At 42.0% G+C, this 25,452-nt stretch overlaps 2 protein-coding genes across 10 annotated transcripts in view; one reads left to right on the forward strand and one right to left on the reverse strand.

Moving 5' to 3' along the window:
* Positions 1–67: 67 nt before the first annotated feature.
* On the forward strand, positions 68–20,733 carry ccdc24 (coiled-coil domain containing 24). Of its 2 annotated transcripts, XM_029704855.1 has the most exons (9): positions 69–144; positions 484–627; positions 4,996–5,162; positions 10,187–10,321; positions 10,474–10,581; positions 11,271–11,325; positions 16,418–16,484; positions 17,862–17,973; positions 19,556–20,733. In XM_029704855.1, the coding sequence occupies exons 2-9, from the start codon at positions 496–498 to the stop codon at positions 20,214–20,216; spliced, it is 1,437 nt and encodes a 478-aa protein (XP_029560715.1). In that variant the 5' UTR covers positions 69–144; positions 484–495; the 3' UTR covers positions 20,217–20,733. The 2 variants fall into 2 exon arrangements, with proteins under 2 accessions (XP_029560716.1, XP_029560715.1); XM_029704856.1 differs by lacking the exon at positions 10,187–10,321 and having other exon boundaries at positions 68–144.
* Positions 20,734–20,846: 113 nt separating this feature from the next.
* The window catches only part of slc6a9 (solute carrier family 6 member 9), a 90,283-nt gene continuing 85,677 nt past the window's right edge, over positions 20,847–25,452 (reverse strand). For all 8 annotated transcript variants that reach the window (XM_029704854.1, XM_029704849.1, XM_029704850.1 and 5 more), the window contains one exon: positions 20,847–25,220. In XM_029704854.1, the coding sequence (XP_029560714.1) occupies positions 24,996–25,220 (225 nt within the window). In that variant the 3' untranslated portion in view covers positions 20,847–24,995. The remainder of the gene's footprint in view (positions 25,221–25,452) is intronic.

A 25,452-nucleotide genomic window follows, 5' to 3' on the forward strand; every position in this document is an offset into this window, starting at 1 on the left:
CCAAAATGAAACTTTTCAACATTTTATTTACATCAGCCTTGTGTTAAAAATAGTTTATTCCAAGATGAGGTAGAGGGAGAGTGATCTCGCGATATTTCTGCCTTAGAGACAAGAACGCTTACACTGGATACAGAAAGCAACAAGGTAAGTTTACTATTTTTATTTAGTAGCATGTTAGTTCCTCTGAACAGTTGTAAAATGTATAATTTAAGCACAAATGTAACGTGCATTAAATAACTAAGTGAATGGTGTTACTGAGACGCTGGACGTTCATGTGAATACCCTTATTCCAGACAAACTAGCTAGCTAACGTTACCCAATTCCAGTTAACGTTAGCTACCAATGCCAGGCAATTGAGGCAACCAAGCCACGCTAGCATCCTTGTTGCAAACCGGCTAGGACGCAAAATACTTATAGCCCAGACATACAGTATTTCACTGACTACTTGACATTATTTCCTCTGTTATACCTTTCAACTTCTAGATAAAGTTCCTCATGGAAGAAACCGAATGTCCACAATCAGTGTGGAATCTTATTGTGGAGCATGTCCCTGAGTCAGAGCTCCCAGAGATCCGGGTCCTTCTTGGAGATGCTCTGATTGACATATACACAGAGATGTATTCAGAGGTAAGGACCAACACATCTCTGTAATGGTTGATAACTGAGCATGAGCATTGTTCCAAACATCTGAATTTAGGTAGAAATCAACAATAGCTGAAATTAACACTTGGCCCCCCAAAAAGGGTGGAATACAATCTAACAAAAATAGATGACGTGAAACTATGGACATGCCACCATTACAGGCAAATCACAAGAAGGCATTTGTAGTCTTTGAAGTAGCTCTAGTTTAGCTGCATTACATGAGTGAGGCTATACATACAGCTATTTAAGACTAGATCCTCAGATTGTTCCAAAACAACACATTCACTGTGGCCCTTGAGACTATCTTTAGGCCTACGCACTGTTTGTTCTGGAGCCAACTACTCCTTCTGAAGATGGAGTAGTTAAGTAGCCTACAACAGCTCAAAACAGGGACAGGAAAGCTGTCAGCCAAAAAGGCTACACATATTTTTCATAATTTTATACCAGATTGGCTGGGAAATTACAACAACATAAAAAATGCAGGAATAACTTAAAATGGATTGGATAATGTTGAGTTCATATTCAAAAATGTAAAAGAAATATGTTTGAAACCACACATTTCCTGTCTAGGTCATCATACAGTTATGTTCTGATAGGGGCAATGGTTTTAATATCCATACTAGCTCAATTAGTTCCATATTAGTCCAATAGTGTAATTACATACGAACTATACAGGCCAAATTGCTAATAGAAGGAGACCCCTGGAATAGAGCATGCATATGACACAGGCTCTCAAATTAGCTAAGCAAGTCAGGGGACCAATAAAGGGGTTGAGAGGGCTAACCCTGTCTTGTTGCAAAGACCATTAAGGGAAAGGGGGATACCTAGTCAGTAGTACAACTGAATGCCTTCAACTGAAATGTGTCTTCGGCATTTAACCCAACCCCTCTGAATCAGAGAGGTACGGGGGGCTGCCATAATTGACATCCACGTCTTCGGCGCCCGGGGAACAGTGGGTTAACTGCCTTGCACAGGGGCAGAACGTCAGATTTTTTATCTTGTCAGCTCAGGGATACAATCCAGTAACCTTTCGGTTACTGGCCCAACACTCTAACCACTAGGCAACCTGCATTATGAACATATACTGAGTATACTGTATAAAACAGTATGACATTCCATGGCATAGATGACATGACCAGGTGAATCCAGGTGAAAGCTATGATCCCTTATTGGTGTAACTTGTTAAAACCACTTCAATCAGTGTAGATGAAGGGGAAGAGACAGGTTAAAGAAGGATTTTTAAGTCTTGAGACAATTAAGAAAGTGATTGTGTATGTGTGCCATTCAGAGTGGGAATGTGCAAGACAAAAGATTTAAGATGCCTTTGAACGGAGTAGTAGGTGCCAGGCGCAGCGGCTTGAGTGTATCAAGAACTGCAACGCTGCTGGGTTTTTCATGCTCAACAGTTTCCTGTGTGTATCAAGAATGGTGCACCACCCAAAGGACATCCAGCCAACTTGACACAACTGTGGGAAGCATTGGAGTCAACATGGTCCAGCATCCCTGTGGAATGCTTTCGACACCTTGTAGTCCATGCCCTGACGAATTTAGGCTGTTCTGAGGGAAAAAGGGGGTGCAACTCAATATTAAGGTGTTCCTAATGTTTTGTACATTAGGTTCAAGACTTTAGATATCCAGGAAAGACTTAATATTTCTAGTAAGTATTAGAATGTAGCCCTATTCACACAACAAGCCTTACATTTCCCTCGTTCATTTTGTTTAGCTTTCTGCCCTGTAGTAAATTAATGCTTTCCCTCAGCGTTAGATCTCTAGATGAGAATCATAGTACTACCCAGACTGGCCTTCTCTCCATCAAGGTCACCATTGTTTGAAGCAGTTCAGAGAAAAATAGCCAGCCCCTTTCAAGTTTAACACAGGATAGGACACAAGACACGTTTTCTTGGATCTCTGCCAAACCATGTGGGTTTGAGCTATCATGTTCTACGGACATTGGTAATGCCCGTGTCACTGGGTATGGTATAAGGTACAGTCAATGTTTGGTTTCTTAATGGATAGCATTTTTTAATAAAGAAAAAAACATACTTAGCCTATTTCAATTGTTTATCACATTCAACCTCTTCAACTTCCATGTTGAAGTGAAGTCAATAACCCTGTTTAACTGCACTGGAGTTCCTCCCCCATTTCCTCTGATGGGTTTCACTTGGAGATTTACAAAGCAAGGAACAGCTTGTTACTGTTGTTAGCATCCTGGGGGCTCACACCATAAACACCTAAGTGGAGAATGACTGGCTGGGGCATTACAGGAAGCAGTGTGTGGCTGCCTGGCCGGAATTCAGCTAGACATAGTGGTAGTGTGTGTGCAAAACACTGGGCTCGACCGTGTTTAAAGTTCTCCTCTGGACAGCAGTGGGCTTTGAAGTTGTCCTCTCCATGGAGCATAGGAAGTGAAGGTCAGGGACCAGGTGTAGAAAATGTTAAAAGACTCCAGACTTTTCTTTACCAGCACTGTGTCTCTACCACAGGCCAGACTATTTGCTTCACTTTTTCTCTTTCCTCTTTTCTTTCTGTCTGGCTTAGTGTTGCAAAGGTAGGGTATACTACTGGAAACTATCAAAGTTTACCAGTAAACTACCAGAATTTTGGTATTTTTCAAGGACATCTAGTGGCCCTTTTGGGTTCTTCAGATTATCACAGGTGTCTATAATTATCTCTGGCCCTCTGTGTGGCCTTAGCACATGTAAAATATATAATAGAATTAAATATGATTTTAGAATGACAACGCTGTAAAACATTCTGAATATAAACCATTAACTTAGTGAATTGGTGTTTAATATGAGGGTTTTAACATGAAATATTTGTATAATTTTTTTTTTTTTTACACACTTTAATTTATTTTACACTGCCAATATGTATTTGTTGTCAAACTAGTGGCAGTTGTGAAGACAGTCAATAGTTGGAAGAGTTGCGGAGTTGATAAAAAATAATGCCATTATTGAACACGATGGGAGACAGAGAGCTGGTTTCAAGCGCAAAGCCCAACAAGTGTTTATTTATAAAGGACCACAGGAGGAGGCAGGTAGCTGGGTCCAGGGGCAGGCAGAAGGTCATACACAGGGGGTCCAAAAAGGCAACAGTACAGGCAGGGAAAAGGCTAGTAACGTCGTCCTGGAGATCAGGCAATAGGTTGATAACAGGAAATCCAAAGTAAAGTACAGGCAGGGAATAGGCAAAAGGTGTCGTTAGTGAGGCAGGCAAAAACTATCATACACAGGAGAATTAAATTATGGGAGAAACAGAGCTCCGAATAGAAGTGTGTCACAAAACAAACAATACCTCACAATGATGGGGTGCAAAGAACTGAACTAACTAGTGTGTGATAATGACATACAGGTGTGTGAACAGGTGATAAGAATTCAGGTGATTGGGATCTGGAGAGTGAGCTGCGTTCATGGGATCTACATGTTTGTGAGTTGGAAGCAGACATTACAATTAGGCTATTTTCCATTGAACCTTATGGTCTATCTACTAGAAACTCATGGACAATATGGATACAGATATAAAAAATGTATCCTATATATATATATGTATATATGTGTATGTATATATATATATATATATATATATATATATATATATATATATATATATATATATATATATATATATATACACACACACACACACACACACACACACACACATACATATATACACACATGTTTTAAAAAAAATAAAATAATTTGAAAGCGACAAAAATCCATATATTAGCCGCGTCATTGTTTAAGCCGCGAGGTTCAAAGCCTGGGAAAAAAGTTGCGGCTTATAGTCCGGAATTTACTGTATACACATGTATGTATGTATGTATGTATGTATGTATGTATGTATGTATGTATGTATGTATGTATGTATGTATGTATGTATGTGAATATATTAAAGTTATTCAAGTATAAATTATCATTACCATAATTACCAAAATTACTGAAGTTTCTGGTAACTTTAGTAAATTACTAGTATCTTTGCAACCCTAGTCTGGCTACAGTTTTACTACACTTTATCTTTTTTCAGCAGTAGCCACTTTAATAGCTTTTTCCCTGAAGGAAGTGTTTTTAAAGAATAGGGTATAAACTTGTTGGGGGAAACCAGCCAACTGAAAAACACATGCAGTAGTTTTATGCCCAACAGTGGCCTGGGCCCAGAACTTAATAGAACACTTGCATTATAGGACGTCTATGGGCCAGGGTCTCAATTGAATATCATGTACATTTCGCAGGTCTTTCTGATACTGTATCTCATCATTCATAATGACTCATCGCTCTTTATTGTAAGCCTAAAGTTACACAGCGTTGTCTCCTGATGTCCTATCCCATGTCTCCCCATGTTTCCTTCTGCCAGGTCACTATGTGGCAGCAGATTTGGCAGACGTTGCGACTTAAACAGGGTAACAGGCCGAAGGCTCCTCGCTCCGCCCTGGCTGACCCCCCTGCTATCAAGGAGCTGCTGAAAGCTGAGATCCAACTGCTGCTGGCCACCGTGAGAGAGAGAGCAGCCCAGGAGGGCAGGTGAGGAGAGACTCCTGTGTGATTTCAAAAAAGACTCAACTCCACATCTGCATCCCAAATGGCACCCTATTCCCTATATAGTGCACAACTTTTGACCAGAGCCCATAGCGCTCTGGTGAAAAGTAGGGCACTATGTAGGGAATTGGGTGCCATTTGGGACAAAGCCCATTACTATGCATTTACAATGCAGTTACTTAAGTCCTACGTAACAACAACATGTTTATGGCCTATTAATCATTGTTGCCAACTTGTTTGAATATCAGCACAAGAAGCCCTGGATGAAAATACTATTATAATGCTGTGGGTATTCCTTCCCCTTCCTTTTGTTGTTTTCTCTTCATGTTGGAATTGATAAAGCATTCATTAAATTGTCTTACACCAACACTTCTTCTTACCTCATGATGTTTGATTAGCCTAATATTTGAATTTTTGGGTTAAAGTATGTTAACATTTTCATTCATCAGACAGAGGACCAAGGAGAACGTGACGTTGTTGGGATGGATGTCTGTGGATCTTGTTTCCCAGGCCATGCTTCTTCTCCCTGTCTTTCTCCCTTCCTGTCTCCCTGCCGGTCTTTGTTAGTTCCAGGTGATAAATGTTCAGACCCCATTAGAACCATTGAGACTTTTATTTCCACTGGAAAAGGGTTGGGCCTAGTAATTAGAACAAGGTATAGGGAATGGATAGGGGATACCTAGTCAGCTGCACAACAATGTATTCAACTGAAATGTGTCTTCCGCATTTAACCCAACCCCTCTGAATCAGAGAGGTGCAGGGGGCAGCCTTAATCAACGTCCACGTCATTGACGCCCGGGAAGCTGTTGTTGGGGGTTAAGGGCAGAATGCCAGATTCTTTCCATTTTGCCAGCTCGGGGATTTGAACCAGCGACCTTTCTGTTACTGGCATGCTCTTAACCGCTAGGCTACCTGCCGCCCCACTAGAAGATGGTAGAAGACAATGTCACAAATGGCTGTAAATCTCCTACATATAAGTACTGTTCTATACTGTGTAGCCTAAAGGAACAAGTCTCCCAGATTTGATTGGACTTTGTATGCCAAATGTGGGCCCCTATTTTTATACCTCCCACCCAACAATAGGCCTGCATCCGGATGAGCCCGTTTTGTTGCACCCGGATGAGCTTGTTTTGTGCAACAAAAAGCAGTAATTTACAGGTACCTATGTGAAGGAAGGCCTTTCCATCTCTCAGCAACTGGTAGGAGGCTCTGAAGAATGTAGCTTTGCCTCAACTCTGCCCGTATAATTAAAATTTTGTGACTTTTTGAGGGGGAAAATCAAACAATTACTGAAGATTGTTTCCAATTTATGTGATGCACCAGTTCAGTATTTTGGCAGTGGCTCTCTCACAAAAATCTAATTCATAGCTGTATTGTAACATGAAATCAGACCACCTTATCTCCAACATCAGATTTTGCTGAGACTATGAGACTATTCAAGGGTATTCTAGGAATGTGTATCCTTTTTATAGTTGTTGACATTCTGAACCAAATCCAACCATTGAGGGATTATTTCACTTAAAACAAACCCCGGCGGCACTTAAAGTCCTGTGTACAGATCAACGAGGTGATGCAAAGACTTTGGGTATCCATGCCATGTTAACCCTGCTACCACGTTATACTTTGAACATCTGCCCAGTTCCAACCACCCTGCTGCCTGCCGGTTGGTCCTGTTGGTCTCTACCTCTACCTCTGCCCCTCTGTTTGTGGTTGTTTCCCAAATGGAACCCTATCCCCTACATAGTCTAGGGCTCTGGTCAAGAGTAGTGCACTATGGCTGTGTTTACACAGGCAGCCCAATTCTGATCTTTTTTCACTCATTGGTCTTTTGACCAATCAGATCAGCTCTGAAAAATATTTGATGTGAAAAGATCTGATGTGATTGGTCAAAAGACTAATTAGTGGAACAAATATCAGAATTGGGCTGCCTGTGGGATGCCTAGTTGTCACGACTTCCGTCAAAGTTGGTGCCTCTCCTTGTTCGTTCGGCGGTCGACGTCACCGGCTTTCTAGCCGCCACCGATCTACGTTTCTTTGTCCATTTGTTTTGTCTTGATTGTACACACCTGGTTTCCATTACGTTATAATTTATTCCCTATTTAACCCTCTGGTTCCCACATGGTTTTGTGCGTGTTTGTTCTTTGTTAAGTGGTCGCTCTTTTGTGTCGAGCTGGAATATTTTCCCTGTATGGAATTAGTTTGTGATTTATTCGAGTAAAGTACGTTTTTAATTAGTTCTGTGTCCTGCGCCTGACTCCGTCCTACCCGCTGCACACTGACACGTGACACTAGTCAGTTTGGAATAGGGTGCCATTTGTGATCCAGCCTGTGTGTATATCCCCCATGATCTCCTGTCTTTGATTAACTAATTAAGACTTCACTGTAAATAAGCTGAACTCCTTTCAGGACAAAGCTGCTGGATCATTTCCCTTTAATATTGCTCCAGGTTTGGGCGTTTCTCTTTTTCCTTGCCAAATTCTTCCTACCCAAAGGAAACTGTTGAGTTGACTCAATACCCTGCAGCCTAGGGCTTTAATGAACAAGGGTATCGCAGTAGAGCAGCTAGAATGAATCTTTCTTTGAAAGTGAACTGATTTAATGGAGGTGGTTGGCAACTGTTTGGACCACCTCTCCCCTTGTGTGGTCGTCCCTCCATGCCATTGTCTTTGTGATTTTGTGGTTGGCGTCCTCAGTGCAGCTGCACCAGTTCCATTATGGAGAGAGAGGGGGTATGCTGAATTCCCATTGAGTAAAGACCCTACTCTGAATAAATAGTCTTCAAATGGTGGTTTGATTTCTGAAAGTGGGCACAAGGAGGTCCTAAATTCTCGGAACGGAACTAGCATAACAATTGGAGCTTTGAAGTGGGTTAAAAGTGGCTGTGGTTGTGGTGTAATGTATTTTACAACTGTAGATTTTCAGTCTTCCAGGACGGAGGGGGATTTGAACAGTATTTGTTTTGTGTATTGTAAACATGGTGTGGTTTTTGATGTTGTGGCGGGCATCTATGCCATCTTTGTTAACTGAGATTAGGACTCCTTCTCTCCCGGGGATTAAGATGCTTAGTGATCTATACTACACTGCCTCACAATGTAGCCTCTGTTCCTGTCATTACAGCTAGACCGGGTAGCTCCACTAGTAGCCTGCCACTGGAATGGGACCGTTACATCTACTCACTCCCCCCCTCCACACACTCTTGATTTATTCACCACACACCACATAACCACAGCTGCAAACAACACTGATACAAAGTCACAAGCACAAATATTTATAACTTCCGATTGGTCCCCCCTCCCCAACTAGACCCCCCTTCCTTGTCTAGGATAAACAATCAATCTCTGTTGCTGGGCAGGTGGTGTTATCATCCCAGCTTGAGTCTGGAACCTTGGTACTCCTCCACGCCTCTCACAGGACTTCTTATCAGTCAGGAGAGGCCTTGAGTTAGGGAGTACACATTCTTGCAGTCTACCACACTCCACTAGATAATTCTTCTTCTCATACACAAAGAGCATAAACCTAACAATACTTTCAATCCCATATAATATGTATAAACTGCAGATTCATATTAAGACCATATACAGTAATGGTAAAGAACAGTGAAGATATTAGACAGTGTTATAGAACAGTAATTACAATCTATCAGCTCTAACTCCAGAAACGTTGCTCCTATTCAACCCTTATAGAATAATCATTGGCCTCAGAGACAGGCCCTCTTTGTACTTTCCCTCTGCCCAAATCCAATGCACACGTTCCATCTAACACATAACACAATAATACATCTACTAGGCTAATTATACAATTATAAACAGATTAAAACTGGCTCAAGTCCGTAGCCAACACTATACTACGGCATTGTTACTTGGTTTGGTAACCTGACAGTGCAGCTCAAAGCCTAAATCTTGAGACTGACCAAGACAGCAGGGAAGATTATAGGTATGACACTTCCCTCCAGGAGACCATCCTCAGACAGGCCATTAAGGTCATATTGGACCCCACACATGCACTGAACATAGAGGACAATACATTATATCATAAATCAAAACAGGCCGTGGTCTAGAATGTTGGCTTTGACCAAAAGGAGAGGGTGTATTTTGTAAGCTTCGTAGGGGGGTAGCAGCCTATCTGCCTGTTTTCCACTTCGATTGAGCTGTATTTCTTTGTAATGTGATTTCAAAAAGGGGCGTTGGGCATGCTTGGCCAGCATCTGCAACAGCCTTTTTTCTGGAGATCAAAAGCGTTTCAGCAGGTGCAGCTAAATGGCAGTGTTCACTCTGTGGCAGCCTCCTGATTTAAATCCCTCAGCGTAGTAACATAACATCCCCACTTTGACACAGCTGGGTGTTCTCCTCAACCATAATCCAACCTTGTTCCATGGCTGGTGACTCTTGGAAGGAGATGAAAGGTTGCAGGACTGCTGCTGCTGTACCATTCCCATTTCTGCTCTCCTCTCTCTCTCTCCTCTCCATCACTCTCTCTCCATCTCTCTCTTTCTGCGTCACTGTGTCACGGCTGTTTGAAGGATCGGACCAAAATGCAGCGTGTTTGTAGTTCCACATCTTTATTTATTCGTGAAACGTAATGCAATACACTAAATACTTGAACTAACAAAAACAACAAACCGTGACGCAGAGAGAAAACACACTACTCAAAATATAATCACCCACAAAAACAGGTGGGACAAACATCAGCTTAAATATGACCTCCAATTAGAGACAACGACAACCAGCTGCCTCTAATTGGAGATCATACCAAACAAAACCAACATAGAAATACAAAACTAGAAACTGGACATAGAAATACAAAAAACAGACAAACACCCCCTGTCACGCCCTGACCTGCTCTACCATAGAAAATAACAATTTACTATGGTCAGGACGTGACACACTGCTTTAATCTTTTCAGCATGGGAGTCTGAAGATTAGGACGGGGGGGTTTGTCATCTTATCCCTTCCTATCTGACTCCTTCACACTTTGTTGGGGGTTATTTGTATGTATCTATTTACTTTCAGGGATGCAGACTTGTTCCGGTACAGTCCTAGTGTGGTGAATTACGCCTTGGGTGTCCCGAGCAATCGTTGCGACACTGTGAATAGTAAGCCTACCTCTAGTGGAATACAATTCAGCCAGAGTCAACATGTAGGAAGGTTAGTCTGACTGTTAAGAGTTAGAAACATTCCCACACTCTAATACAAATGCTACAACACAAGAGGAAAAAGTGCAGCTGAAAACACACATTGTGTATTTCTTGTTATCTGTCATATGGATAGACCTTAGACATGCATTTCTGGTTCCACAGGTCCTGTTCACGGAGCTCAGTCACTTCTACTACCAGCCAAGATGACATTGATGCCATGAGACACATGCTGAACATCACCCACATAGACGACATTGTGGCCCACCTCAAGTAAGGGACTTATTCCATCAGAGCAACTATTAATAAAAATACGAAGTAGAGATTTTTAGGCAATAATCCCTATAAAATGCAACCCATTTGAAATGAGTATTGTGATAGACAGTAGTAGTTTTAGTACAGTATGTCTGGCATCAATGGAGGGGAGCTGGGGGAGAGGTGAAGGGTGGGGGACAGCCTGCCCTCTCCTCTCTCTATCCCCCCACAGAACAAAAGCCCCCATTGTAAGAAAGTGAATACCAGATCTTAGCATGCAGAAGATTCCTTTGCTTCTGAAAAATAAAGAAGTGCATCAAGTCTACAAGAGTTAGATAACTGAGAAAGAGAAATATGCCACTGCTCCCTGAACACCATAAGAAAAGTCTAAATGTGGATATGGATGTAGTGGTCCCTTTCTGGACTCTAATATACTATTGTGCAGACTCAGTCTCTGCTTTTGGCTGTCTGTTTAGGATTCAAGGTCGTGTTCTGTGAAAACAGGCGGCCGAGTTCCTGGAAAGCTGCCCCTTGATTGCATGCTAAGTTAGAATAAATACATTTGAATTCGTTTTTGTTTAACGCTATTCACTTTTCTTTAGTTTATTTGTTTTACTTAAATGTCTATCAATTCAAATTTTCAAACAGTCATTAAATGCTATGGTTTTAGAGTTTGACTAACAGTTGTGTTCTCTCCTCACTACCAGATCAGTCCTGTCAGAAGAATGCAAGGTGCTGAAAAGCCAAGTTCAGTTTCTGCAGGTAAGATTCGGTTTGATTCCAGCCAATACCAGATAGTTATTTTGGAAAATCACACTTTTTTTTGTTCCAATTTAAATATTGTCAGTGCTCTGAGAAATGTTCTGCATGTGCAGTAGTCTGTGCTTGCACTGAGATACAAGGTATGTTGTACCAAGGGTCTGAGCTATAGCCAAGACCATGAAAATGAGATAGCTAGACGATAATATGTATTTGTATTTATTATGGATCCCCATTAGCAGCAGCTACTCTTCCTCGGGTCCAGCAAAATTAAGGCAGTTTATACAATGTTAAAAACATTACAATACATTCACAACAGATTTTACAACAGATTTTTTATATATATATATATATATATATATATACAATGCTCAAAAAAATAAAGGGAACACTTAAACAACACAATGTAACTCCAAGTCAATCACACTTCTGTGAAATCAAACTGTCCAATTAGGAAGCAACACTGATTGACAATACATTTCACATGCTGTTGTGCAAATGGAATAGACAACAGGTGGAAATTATAGGCAATTAGCAAGACACCCCCAATAAAGGAGTGGTTCTGCAGGTGGGGACCACAGACCACTTCTCAGTTCCTATGCTTCCTGGCTGATGTTTTGGTGACTTTTGAATGCTGGCGGTGCTTTCACTCTAGTGGTAGCATGAGACGGAGTCTACAACCCACACAAGTGGCTCAGGTAGTGCAGCTCATCCAGGATGGCACATCAATGCGAGCTGTGGCAAGAAGGTTTGCTGTGTCTGTCAGCGTAGTGTCCAGAGCATGGAGGCGCTACCAAGAGACAGGCCAGTACATCAGGAGACATGGAGGAGGCCGATGGAGGGCAACAACCCAGCAGCAGGACTGCTACCTCTGACTTTGTACAAGGAGGAGCAGGAGAAGCACGGCCAGAGCCCTGCAAAATGACCTCCAGCAGGCCACAAATGTGCATGTGTCTGCTCAAACGGTCAGAAACAGACTCCATGAGGGTGGTATGAGGGCCCGATGTCCACAGGTGGGGGTTGTGCTTACAGCCCAACACCGTGCAGGACGTTTGGCATTTGCCAGAGAACACCAAGATTGGCAAATTCGCCACTGGCGCCCTGTGCTCTTCACAGATGAAAGCAGGTTCACACTGAGCACGTGACAGACATGACAGAGTCTGGAGACGCCGTGGAGAACGTTCTGCTGCCTGCAACATCCTCCAGCATGACCGGTTTGGCGGTGGGTCAGTCATGGTGTGGGGTGGCATTTCTTTGGGGGGCCGCACAGCCCTCCATGTGCTCGCCAGAGGTAGCCTGACTGCCATTAGGTACCGAGATGAGATCCTCAGACCCCTTGTGAGACCATATGCTGGTGCGGTTGGCCCTGGGTTCCTCCTAATGCAAGACAATGCTAGACCTCATGTGGCTGGAGTGTGTCAGCAGTTCCTGCAAGAGGAAGGCATTGATGCTATGGACTGGCCCGCCCGTTCCCCAGACCTGAATCCAATTGAGCACATCTGGGACATCATGTCTCGCTCCATCCACCAACGTCACGTTGCACCACAGACTGTCCAGGAGTTGGCAGATGCTTTAGTCCAGGTCTGGGAGGAGATCCCTCAGGGGACCATCCGCCACCTCATCAGGAGCATGCCCAGGCGTTGTAGGGAGGTCATACAGGCACGTGGAGGCCACACACACTACTGAGCCTCTTTTTGACTTGTTTTAAGGACATTACATCAAAGTTGGATCAGCCTGTAGTGTGGTTTTCCATTTTAATTTTGAGTGTGACTCCAAATCCAGACCTCCATGGGTTGATAAATTGGATTTCCATTGATTATTTTTGTGTGATTTTGTTGTCAGCACATTCAACTATGTAAAGAAAAAAGTATTTAATAAGATTATTTCTTTCATTCAGATCTAGGATGTGTTGTTTAAGTGTTCCCTTTATTTTTTTTAGCAGTATATATATAATACACACTACCGTTCAAACGTTTGGGGTCATCTAGAAATGTCCTTATTTTTGAAAGAAAAGCAAAAAATGTTGTCCATTAAAATAACACCAAATTGATCAGAAATACAGTGTAGACATTGTTAATGTTGTAAATGACTATTGTAGCTGGAAACGGCAGAATTTTTATGGAATATCTACACAGGCGTACAGAGGCCCATTATCAGCAACCATCACTCCTGTGTTCCAATGACACATTGTGTTAATAGCTAATCCAAGTTTATCATTTTAAAAGGCTAATTGATCATTAGAAAACCCTTTTGGAATTATGTTAGCACAGCTGAAAATGGTTGTTCTGATTAAAGAAGCAATCAAACTGGCCTTTGGACTAGTTGAGTATCGGGAGCATCAGCATTTGTGGGTTTGATTACAGGCTCAAAATGGCCAGAAACAAAGACTTTCTTCTGAAACTCGTCAGTCTATCCCTGTTCTGAGAAATGAAGGCTATTCCATCTGCGAAGTTGCCAAGAAACTGAAGATCTCGTACAATGCTGTGTACTACTCCCTTCACAAAACAGCGCAAACTGGCTCTAACCAGAATAGAAAGAGGAGTGGGAGGCCCCGGTGCACAACTGAGCAAGAGGACAAGTACATTAGAGTGTCTAGTTTGAGAAACAGACGCCTCACAAGTCCTCAACTGGCAGCTTCATTAAATTGTACCCGCAAAACACCAGTCTCAACGTCAACAGTGAAGAGGCGACTCCGGGATGCTGGCCTTCTAGGCAGAGTTGCAAAGAAAAAGCCATATCTCAGACTGGCCAATAATAAGAAAAGCTTAAGATGGGCAAAATAACACAGACACTGGACAGAGAAAGATTGTGGACAGACGAAGTGTTATGGACAGACGAATCTAAGTTTGAGGTGTTCGGATCACAAAGAAGAACATTCGTGAGATGCAGAAAAAATGAAAAGATGCTGGAGGAGTGCTTGACGCCATCTGTCAAGCATGGTGGAGGCAATGTAATGGTCAGGGGTGATTTGGTGGTGGTAAAGTGGGAGATGTGTACAGTGTAAAAGGGATCTTGATGAAGGAAGGCTATCACTCCATTTTGCAACGCCATGCCATACCCTGTGGACGGCGCTTAATCGGAGCCAATTTCCTCCTACAACAGAACAATGACCCAAAGCACAGCTCCAAACTATGCAAGAACTATTTAGGGAAGAAGCAGTCAGCTGGTATTCTGTCTATAATGGAGTGGCCAGCACAGTCACCGGATCTCAACCCTATTAAGCTGTTGTGAGAGAAGCTTGACCGTATGGTACGTAAGAAGTGCCCATCAAGCCAATCCAACTTGTGGGAGATGCTTCAGGAAGCATGGGGTGAAACCTCTTCAGATTACCTCAACAAATTGACAACTAGAATGCCAAAGGTCTGTAAGACTGTAATTGCTGCAAGTTGAGGATTCTTTGACGAAAGCAAAGTTTGAAGGACACAATTATTATTTCAATTAAAAATCATTATTTATAACCTTGTCAACATCTTGACTATATTTCCTATTCATTTTGCAACTAATTTCATGTATGTTTTCATGGAGAACAATTTCTAAGTGACCCCATATACATACATACATACATACATACATACATACATACATACATACATACATACATACATACATACATACATACATACATACATACACTACAGTTCAAAAGTTTGGGGTCACTTAGAAATTGTTCTCCATGAAAACATACATGAAATTAGAAATATATATATGTATTGTACCTTTATTTAACTAGGCAAGTAATTTCAGAACAAATTCTTATTTACAATGACGGCCTACCCGGACGACGCTGGGCCAATTGTGCGCCGCCTTATGGGACTCCCAATCGCGGGCCGGGTGTGATACAGCCTGGAATCGAACCAGGGTCTGTAGTGACAACACACATCTCCAACCCACTATCACACGCAGGACACATCTCCTGAGATGTAGGGACTAGGATAGGCTAGAACAGAGACAGTTTGTCAGTGTTTGATCTGTTAGGGATGTTTATTCCACCATTTTTGTGGTATGTTAAGCGCAATTCAAAGGCATAATGAAAAGTAGTTGACAGCATTTTGTACAAATATAGGTATAATGTCCCACTTCCCCGAATGGGCAGTCTACGGTAATGACTAAATTACCACAATATCTCATGATCCTCGAGCTTGGAAAGTATGTAGACTAGTTGACATGGTCCCAAATAGAGGTCACATAACACTGGTCTCAGCAGGAGAAAGATTAGACTGAGAAGGTGGTGTTGAGTGTTGTCCTTTTACCACTGCAATAGTAGGCTGTATTATTTTCACAGTTAAAGTGCTGCCATTTCTGTGTAGCAGGGTTTGGGTTTCAAGTCAACGCTCCATTGAAAAGCTGTGGGCTGTGTACATCCCAAATATTACCCTATAGTGCACTACTTCTGATCAGAGCCCAATGGGCCCTGGTCAAATGTTGTGCACTTCATAGGGAATAGCGTGCCATTTTGGAGTTTACTGCCAGTCTGGTATTCCATCTCCCTTGGCAGCAGCCTGAGCCAGGGTATAGTCTAACCACCCTCCTCTCAGACCTCACATCTAAAATGAATAGCCTCCTCTGTAACTAGATCCCTCTCTTCTGTTGTTTGCATTTCAAAAATCAAGACGATCAGCTAGGCACTCGACAACCCTCCGCTAGCTAGACAGTGGGAAGTGAGGATGATGGATAGCTCCATGATACGTCAGTGGCACACAGTGAGACTTCGCATAAATACCTCAAAGCAAAAAGCATGGCTGGGGGCAGGGAGGGAGGGAGGCTAGTGGTGGGGCTCCTAGCTATTACCATTCATTACCAGTAGTATTGTAAAAAGAGGACAGATATGACCTGGCTGCCAGCAGAGTAAAGAGCCTGTTGGTTGGAGCTGTGGTTTATGCACAGAGTCTGGATATAGATGTTGAAAGAGAGACCAAATCCTTATGGAACGAACACTGCTGCTGCTGAATCGTTTAGTGGCTTGTTCTGCATGTAACACCCCTCTCCATCCAGCTTCCTTATTTCTCATTTGTTATATTATTACAGCTTATCGGTAGCTGGCTCCGGTAGTTCACCTGTTCTCTGGTGTCTTGTCTGTGGGATTTGTTTCTTGCAGGAGAGTGTGGAACAGGAGCACCAGACACAGCATGATGTCACTGAGGCTCCAGAGCCCACTGTAACAGGTGAGTGAAACACTTACAGTACGGTCATACAGTATTTGGATTGAACAATTCTTGTAACTTTACCAACATTTTCAGGTTTTCCAAATCCAGCAATTCTCCAACCTGGATTTCCCCCTGAAAATGTGGGGAAAGTTACTGTAATTTTGCAACCCTAACAATAATACACTATCCTGGTCGACATAACAGATCTATATTGGGCCAGCTGAACACCAGAACCCAGAGTTAATAGAGATGACTAAGCTCAGATCATAATAGTATCATGAGTTCTTCCGTAACATGTGAACTACACTATCCTGACAATGACTGTCGGTCCTTTTTGAGGTATACATTAGTGTCCAAAGTCTTTTGACATGCAATGCACACTTCCTAAAAATCACTTACCAAAAACACAGTTGCTTTTCTTTATTAATGTATTGACCTGACATAAATTACGGAGTCCTGACATTTCTGCTGTATCTACAAGTCAATCAGATAAATTGAGCCTTACTACCATCTAGTGGTTTATTGTTGCAAAATACTTTACTCCTTTTTTACATTTTGCAATTTCAAATAACCATTAGAAGCCAGTGTTGTCAAGCTCTAATCTGCAACAAATATTGAAAAACATTGCAACTTGAGACAGGGGAAACAGTTAATGAAACTCCAAACACACATAATCAGGTGAAAAAGGTGATGGTCAATAGAGTGTTAATTTAACTCAGTCAACAGGTATTACCTCTCCCCTCTCAATGTCCCGTTTTCTGGGGCTTTGTGTTCTGGTGCTAATTTCAAACAGGCCGACCCGGCTTTCAGTCTTCTCACCATTTCCAATCGGATTGCGTGGTGTTATTAAACTTGTCAATCCCATGTCATTGTTCCCCTGTCTAGTTGACTTGATCCAGAGTTGAGCCTTGCTGTTTTCTTCTCTGTTGCAGAGTATAATGAATCCCTGGGAGGGTGTCTCAGAGAGGGCGTGTAGCTAGCTGTCATTCTGACAGACATCATTTGCAGCTTAATGCACTTTAAATTGAGGCCTGTCACTGTATACATCACAATGGCACCCTATTCCCCATGTAGTGCACTACTTTGGGCTCTGGTCAAAAGTAGTGCACTTAAAAGGGAATAGAGTGCAGTTTGGGACGCCGCCACAGTCACCAAGCCACAGCAGAGAAGAGCAGCCATCTATAGGGGTAATCTGAACTCCTCTTCCTAGAAAAACTGCTCCACTACACCAGTAATTTATTTCCTTTTTTTGCTAAGGGCCCCTGTGGTGGTGGTGGCTGTATGTCTGTCTGCCATTGGAAGTGTGGGTAAGAACCTGGCCCTGCCTGCCTGCTCTAGAATAGTGTTGTACAAATGTGTGTGAGTGATTTTCTCCTGGTGTGGGTTGATTTGCAGAGCTGAAGGAGGAGAGGAGAGCCATCCAGATGGATATGAAAAGGCAGAGCCTCAGCCTCACATACTGTCCCTCCTCCTCCCCTGTGGAAACAAGCCTGCAGATCAGATCCAGGTTGGCCTCTAGTCTGCTCTATACTCTCCTTTCCAACAAATCCAAAATGCATATTTTACCACTTTCTGTTCTGTGGATTTACAGGCATTTCTTTTGCCTGATAAGGTTTACATGCTAGACAAGGACAGTTCCTATCTGGTGAAAGGATCTTAAAGCATCATACTGCAGGGCTCTATTCAATGACTTAGAATATGTGGACAACTACAAATACCTAGGTGTCTGGCTAGACTGTAAACTCTCCTTCCAGACTCATATTAAGCATCTCCAATCCAAAATTAAATCTAGAATTGGCTTCCGATTTCGCAACAAAGCCTCCTTCACTCACGCTGCCAAACATACCCTCGTAAAACTGACTATCCTACCGATCCTCGACTTCGGCGATATCATTTACAAAATAGCCTCCAACACTCTACTCAGCAAACTGGATGCAGTCTATCACAGTGCCATCCGTTTTGTCACCAAAGCCCCATAACCACCCACCACTGCAAGCCTGTATGCTCTCGTTGGCTGGCCCTCGCTACATATTCGGCACCAGATCCACTGGCTCCAGGTCATCTATAAGTCTCTGCGAGGTAAAGCTTCGCCTTATCTCAGCTCACTGGTCACCATAACAACACCCACCCGTAGCACGCGCTCCAGCAGGTATAGCTCACTGGTCATCCCCAAAGCCAACATCTCTTTGGCCGCCTTTTCTTCCAGTACTCTGCTGCCGAAGACTGGAACGAATTGCAAAAATCGCTGAAGTTGGAGACTTATATCACCCTCACTAACTTTAAGCATCAGCTATCTGAGCAGCTTACCGATCGCTGCAGCTGTACATATCCCATCTGTAAATAGCCCATCCAACTACCTATCTCATCCCCATATTGTTTTTATTTACTTTTTTGCTCTTTTGCACACCAGTATTTCTACTTGCACATCATCAACTGCACATCTATCAATCCAGTGTTAATTTGCTAAATTGTAATTACTTCGTAACTATGGCCTATTTATTGCCTTATTATTTATTATTATTATTTTTCTATTGTGTTATTGACTATGTTTGTTTATGTGTAACTCTGTGTTGTTGTTTTTTGTCGCACTGCTTTGCTTTATCTTGGCCAGGTCGAGAACTTGTTCTCAACTAGCCTACCTGGTTAAATAAAGGTGAAATAAAAAAATAAATCCGTATGAGGAAGTTCAGCACTAGAGTGTGATTGAAATTTAAAGGAAATGTTCCCGCATTAGCGTAGACTGCATTCACGGTAAACACTTCATGACGTCTCAATCGGATGTTACCTTCACATTTCTATCGCGCAATCTGTAACACTTCAGATATTGCACTTATCATAAGAGTAGGGGTGTTAACCCCGGTGTCCTGGCTAAATTCCCAATCTGGCCCTCATACCATCACGGCCACCTAATCATCCCCAGCTTACAATTGGCTCATTCATCCCCTTCCTCTCCCCTGAAACTATTCCCCAGGTCGTTGCTGTAAATGAGAATGTGTTCTCAGTCAACTTACCTGGTAAAATAAATAAAGATATACAGATTGAATAGAGCCCTACTTTAAAGATGTTAATGGCGTTGTTGATCTTCTCAGGTCGACAGGATGGACAGGTTTTCCTGCAGATGAGACACAGAGACACTTGACCCCTGTGGTGGCCCCCAGACCCCATCCTCCTCATACCAGGCCACCTCTAGTAACATCTCTAGTAAGGAGGACTCCTCCGTTAGACAGGATGAGAGGCCAGCCACGTAGCTCACCCAACACCAGAGAACCCAGCCCTCTCCAACCCTCTGAATATGAACAGCTAAGGACTTACAGCCAGAGCTCTGAGGCTTCCCACACGTACAACAGAGGACCCACCACCACCCAAAACAGGGACAGCTACCTACCACTCCTGGTCCCCTCTGCCAGTACAGTAACCAGCCTTGAACCCTACTTTAATCCTCCTTCAGAAGAGAGAGTAAAGGGCAGAACTTGCAGGCGTAGTGGTCAGACTGTGACTGAGGGAGCTCAAAGACATGATGACTCATGGTCAGACTCAGTGAACAGCTGGCCCTTTTTGTCCTCTGGTGGACACTGTCCTCTAGGCTCCTCCACACAGCCTCCTGGGAGCAAAGGGAGCTGTGAGCAGATGAGCCCTGTAAGGATGTTCCACCCTGCTCCCCCCGCCATGCAGAGGCCAGCCAGTAGAGGGCAGAGTGTGGCCAGGCACCTGTGTCTGCCACAGCGGGACAGCCTGGTCAGCTCCTTGTGAACTGAACTCTTTACTACAGAAGATACACAGGCAGCCCAATTCTGATCTTTTTTTCATGAATTCGTCTTTTGACCAATCAGATCAGCTCTGAAAAAGATCTGATGTGATTGGTCAAAAGACCGATTTAGTGGGATAAATATAATTATTGGGCTGCCTGTGTAAAGGCAACCGCTGATACTGTAATGCATGTTCTAGCTGCAGTCTGGTCGATGTCTGTCACTCCTAAAATGAGAGATCCTCACAAACAAGTATCTTATCACAGGTCAATAGAACTCATACTTGTAAAAGGGATGTCGTAATCTCTTTAATATAAAGAATTTGTTTGCTGGCATTGACTAGTCTTCCACAATGAGACAAGAGGCACAGGGATGTTATATGGTGATTTTCAAGAGACTGGTAGAAGACCTGAAAGAGAACAAGACAATATGGTTGAATGCTTTTGAAATGATTAAACATTTGATCTACATATTCAACCGTTTAATGAATGCATTTTGAATAAATGTTCAAATGTCTGTAATACATGTTTTATTACGCTTCTGCTTTCTTCAATCTAACGAAAGTGATGACCTGTTCAGAAAGAGGAAACACTGCATGTTGTGTAATCTAGATGGGACATAAACCACACTTGAGTGATCTTTAAAATAGATTTTATTTACCATTTGTAATTGAACAGTTTACGATATACAGCTGACATGACTAAGACAATTCAATGGATTTTGGCCCCAAGGTACAAGAGACATGGTTAGATATATATGATAAAGTACCAGTACTGTGTTCATTTCATTTGTGCTTTATTCTCCCTTATGATAGAATTTACATTGGCATAACATCATGTCTACTCTGCTGACAGTGACAACAGTTTACTCAGACCATTGTAAAGCCTTATTTCAAAACGGAAGTTTGTATTATTAGATATGTTATAAACACATGACTTGATTTAAAGTGCTGAAACAACTTGTAAAAACATGTTTATGAGTAAGAAATTCAGACATCTCTGTGATTGTAGTGAATCACAGAGCAGATAAATCAGTTTTAGTACAGTAAAAGCTTACTATCCGTTTTCAGAATTGCTAACATTTATTAATTTCTTACATTCCATATATAGAAGCCTTTTACTACAGTGATTTCAATATGAGGTGATGAACAATTTGTTTCTATACAATGTCACAAATATATGAACATTAATTCAATGTGTCCTTTTACACTACCTGCTTAGGTTGATCATTTTAATGGAAGGGTCTCACCAAATGATAAAATGCCAAGTTAATGAAATAATAATCTCAGTGATCAAAAAAGGAAGAATAAGATGAAAACAAAATCACCCTTTCATACATAGTTCCCCAATACATTGATATTTTGATCTTCTGTCATGTATTGTATTTACAATGTTATTTAGTCTTTTATTCAGATCCCCATTAGCTGAAGCAGCAGCTACTCTTCCTGGGGCCCGAGCAATGTTGCTGATTATGGGGTTTGATTTCCTTTTCTTTATTTGCCACATAATGCTCGTAAACTACTCCTCCACCAAATTGAAAAGGCCAGTCTGTTTACACAAAACATTTACAGCACAGTTGCTATATTGTAAACAGATGTGACTGCAGTACAGTACCACAGTGTTCACTTAATACTGTTGGCATTATTACTATGTAAAATAGATTAACACTTATTATTTACTGTCCCCAAAAGTCATGTAGCTGCAGACATGTCATGTACCTCCAACAGAACATACTGGTAAATGCATTCCTTTGAATTCAAGTTTCAACCCAAGCTTTTGTTTGGCAATACTTTTGATATCAGCTGGCTTTTAGAACAAGTTAAAGGTAGTGTCACTGAACATGAATGATAAATCGTGATGATAAAATACGTTTTAAAAAGGTAGTTTGTGTTTTGTTAGATGAAAAAATGGATCGCTACTGATTGATTAGAATTACATGACATCAATACTGACACTATCGTGGTCTAAAAATAGTAGTTAGCAGTAGGGTATCCACTACACAGAAATACATATTACACTAAACACTGGCTAATTATACTATAAGAAAATAAAAATACACCCAAATAAAAACACAAACACCAGTCCTCTGATAGAGGAAGAATTCTGGGATAGCAGAGACCAAAGGGTTGCAATAGCATGGTGGTTATCCTAACTTACTACTATTATAAAGACGAGGACTGCAAGTCAACAGTTCAACAAGAAGAAGAAATAAAAGTCCTAGAGGACTCCCTAGCCTCAGCCGACATGTCGAGAATAATTCTGTTATCAAATGATGTCACCGGGGCCATTATATACTAACCCACTTTAGCTCAACCATTTACACCTGCTGTCAACTTCTTCTTACCAAAATGATATGTATCCATAGTGTTTCTAACTTTTCAAGACACACACATCAGTTAAAAGCATCATCATTACTAATATCCTGTGCTATCGTCATTCCAGGACCACTACTACTCTGCTTTATAACAGATTCAGTAGTGTGGCTGTACTGTGCTTCAGTCATCATCATAGGAGAACACACTAGTCTGTTTCCATCTGAAGTAAAACTTGAGTCTGTTGGGCTGCATCTAACCTACTGCTGTGCTTGTTTTTATGTTTAAATAACCAACAATTTTGGGTAGGTCCCAAATGGAATCCTATTCCCCATTACATAGGCAATAAGAGGCCATGTGGGACAAAATAACCACTAACTACTCCCCTGAGTGTCAGACATGCCTCCTGTTGGACTGCAAGGTTTAGTTTCTATTTTGGACAACGTCTGGATAGCTAACTGTCATGACACTTTTAACACAGTGAAACTGAAGTAAAATGGAAGGAGAACAACTCATAGTCATGACAGCAGAAACTGGATTTATGCAGTCAGATGAAGATGTTGAACATATACAGTGATGTACTGGTTAAAGAAGAAATACAAAATCTGAAGTTTCATCAAGATGCAATGCTCTCGCTCTTTAGCAGCTGCATTGCCAGACTACCTAATCCATCAGTGCATGCCAGGCAAGGACCCAGTGGATTTACAATGTTACCACAGACAGGTCGTTGCCTCACTCACAGATGCAACGTAACAGAGCGGAGATAAATGCCTCAAATTAGATGGAGAGATGGGACTTCTTGACAATTGCCAATTCCAGCAACCTGTGAGAGCACTACTCCCACCCTAAACCCAACCACAACAGCATCCTTTCACAAAGTGACTGAAATACATGTCCCTCCCACTCCAACCCACTAAAATAAAACAATTACCAGTAAAAAAACAAGTCATAGATGAGGAATGGTAAACATTACTGTTATTTCTTAAGATACTGTTGCTTCTTTACAAAATCAACATGTTTTCCTTATAATTATTTACTATGTTAATTTACAATAATAAAAGATAAAAATAAGACAATTCTATAGAGAGAACGATACTATACAACTACATATAAACTACATAAATCAGTAAAGATGACTGAAGTTTTTTTTATTCTCCTGGAGACAAGCTCCATCTCCAGGCCAACCAATGGCCTCTCTCCTTCCTGTTTCCACATCCAATCACACCATTACTTGGCTCAGAGCTTTAAAACGCTTGTAAATACATTTATTTTCCTCTGCAAAGACACCTGCTGATGCAAGTCTCTCAGTTTTGAAAAAGTTAGACACATACTCCAGCTATGTCACCGAGATATTAAAGTTCATGCATGTTCAACATGTTTTTTGGTAACATGCCTGGTTGGGGCAAATCCTACTTGTGAGTAACAGAGGCTATGAGGCAACACCACTGTGTACTTCCTCCTCGATATGCTAGCTGCTTCGGTCCTCAATCAAATGCTCCCTTCACAAGTGAGATGCCACATTTCGAGATGCATTTCCCACGGAAATGCTTGGAAGACTAAAAGAGAGATGGCACTTTATTGTACTGAGTTGCATCCATCCACCCATTTGTTTTGTGTGTGAACATGTTATGGTTGTCTTTTTCTTAGCTCCCTCTCTAATGTAAAGCCTTCCATAATCATAGAAACATTTACTCAGGTATTGAACGTGCTCAGTAAGTAGTACATTGTTTTGGGACCCTGAGAATGGGCATTGGGAAGTCATGTGCTTCAGTCAGGGTAGCTGTTCAGAAAGCTGGAGACCAACATTCTCTGTGTGTTTGGGGAGTTGGTGCTGTAATGCATGTTAGTTGTTTGCCATCATTGGAAGTACAAGGGCTTAACTGTATAGTTAGTCAAATGAAATATGTGTCAGATCAGTAGCTAAAAAGCCATTGGCTTACTCCAATTTGAGTTGTTCTGGGTAACCCTAAAGCAGCATACATAACAGTCTGAGTAGTGGAGACTATATTGTATTAGAGGGTACTGATAGTCAAAAGCTATACCGTAGATAAAACAGTAGAAGGGAAAGATCAGTCCCTAGAATGGTTCCATTCAGATGTCTACAGCACTGACCTAAAGAACACCTGGCCTCCAGCTTTAAAACCCCCAGCACTGCCACCAGAAAAGTTGCCAATTCCGCTGGATATCTTTACAGATCAAGGAGAAAAATGTTGTCCCTCCCCTATTGTGCCATGTATTCACAGTAAGTACACACGCCTGCATAATATGAAGAAGAGAAAAAAAATGCATAATTCAATTATGTCGAAACAAGAGGTGAAATTCTTTTGGATGACGGCCAATTTCTCTAGAGGTTAGAAATAATAAGCCCTTACAATATGTAAAGGTCTCCAGTGAGCGGGCTCTCCCCCACGTTGCGGTGTGCTGTGGGAAAGGGTGGTTGGGTGGGGACTGGCGCTAGCCCAGTGGGGGCCTCTATGCGCTGGGGGTAGTGTTGTGTTCTGTTGAGCCGTTGCTGCCCTGGATGGTGAGGCTGATCTCATCCCTCTTCTCATCCTCCTTCTCCTTCTCCCTCAGCTCCTCTTTCAGGGGACGCACTTCCACCTCTCCCTCTGAGCCTGGGGTGGCGTAGAGGCCTATCCGATGCTCACTCAGGGCCGGGCCCCACTTCATGTCTGGCTTGCACGAATTCTTCAACCGCTGTAAGGAGTGGAGGGTCAGAGGTCAATGTGATGGGAGCGACATAGGTTCATTATGTATTGATAATTAGAGGCAGGTAAAGCAGTTGGGAAAATTATGTAACGCAAGTTACATAATAACATAACAAATAACATAACACCCATCGGGTTCTCCCTTTTACCATCCATTTCTTTTAGATCGAGCACCCCTTCAACGAAATGTTCCATTTAACAAACAAAACAAAAACGACACT

Source organism: Salmo trutta, chromosome 21, assembly GCF_901001165.1.
Source record: "Salmo trutta chromosome 21, fSalTru1.1, whole genome shotgun sequence".
NCBI classification, from domain to species: Eukaryota; Metazoa; Chordata; class Actinopteri; order Salmoniformes; family Salmonidae; genus Salmo; species Salmo trutta.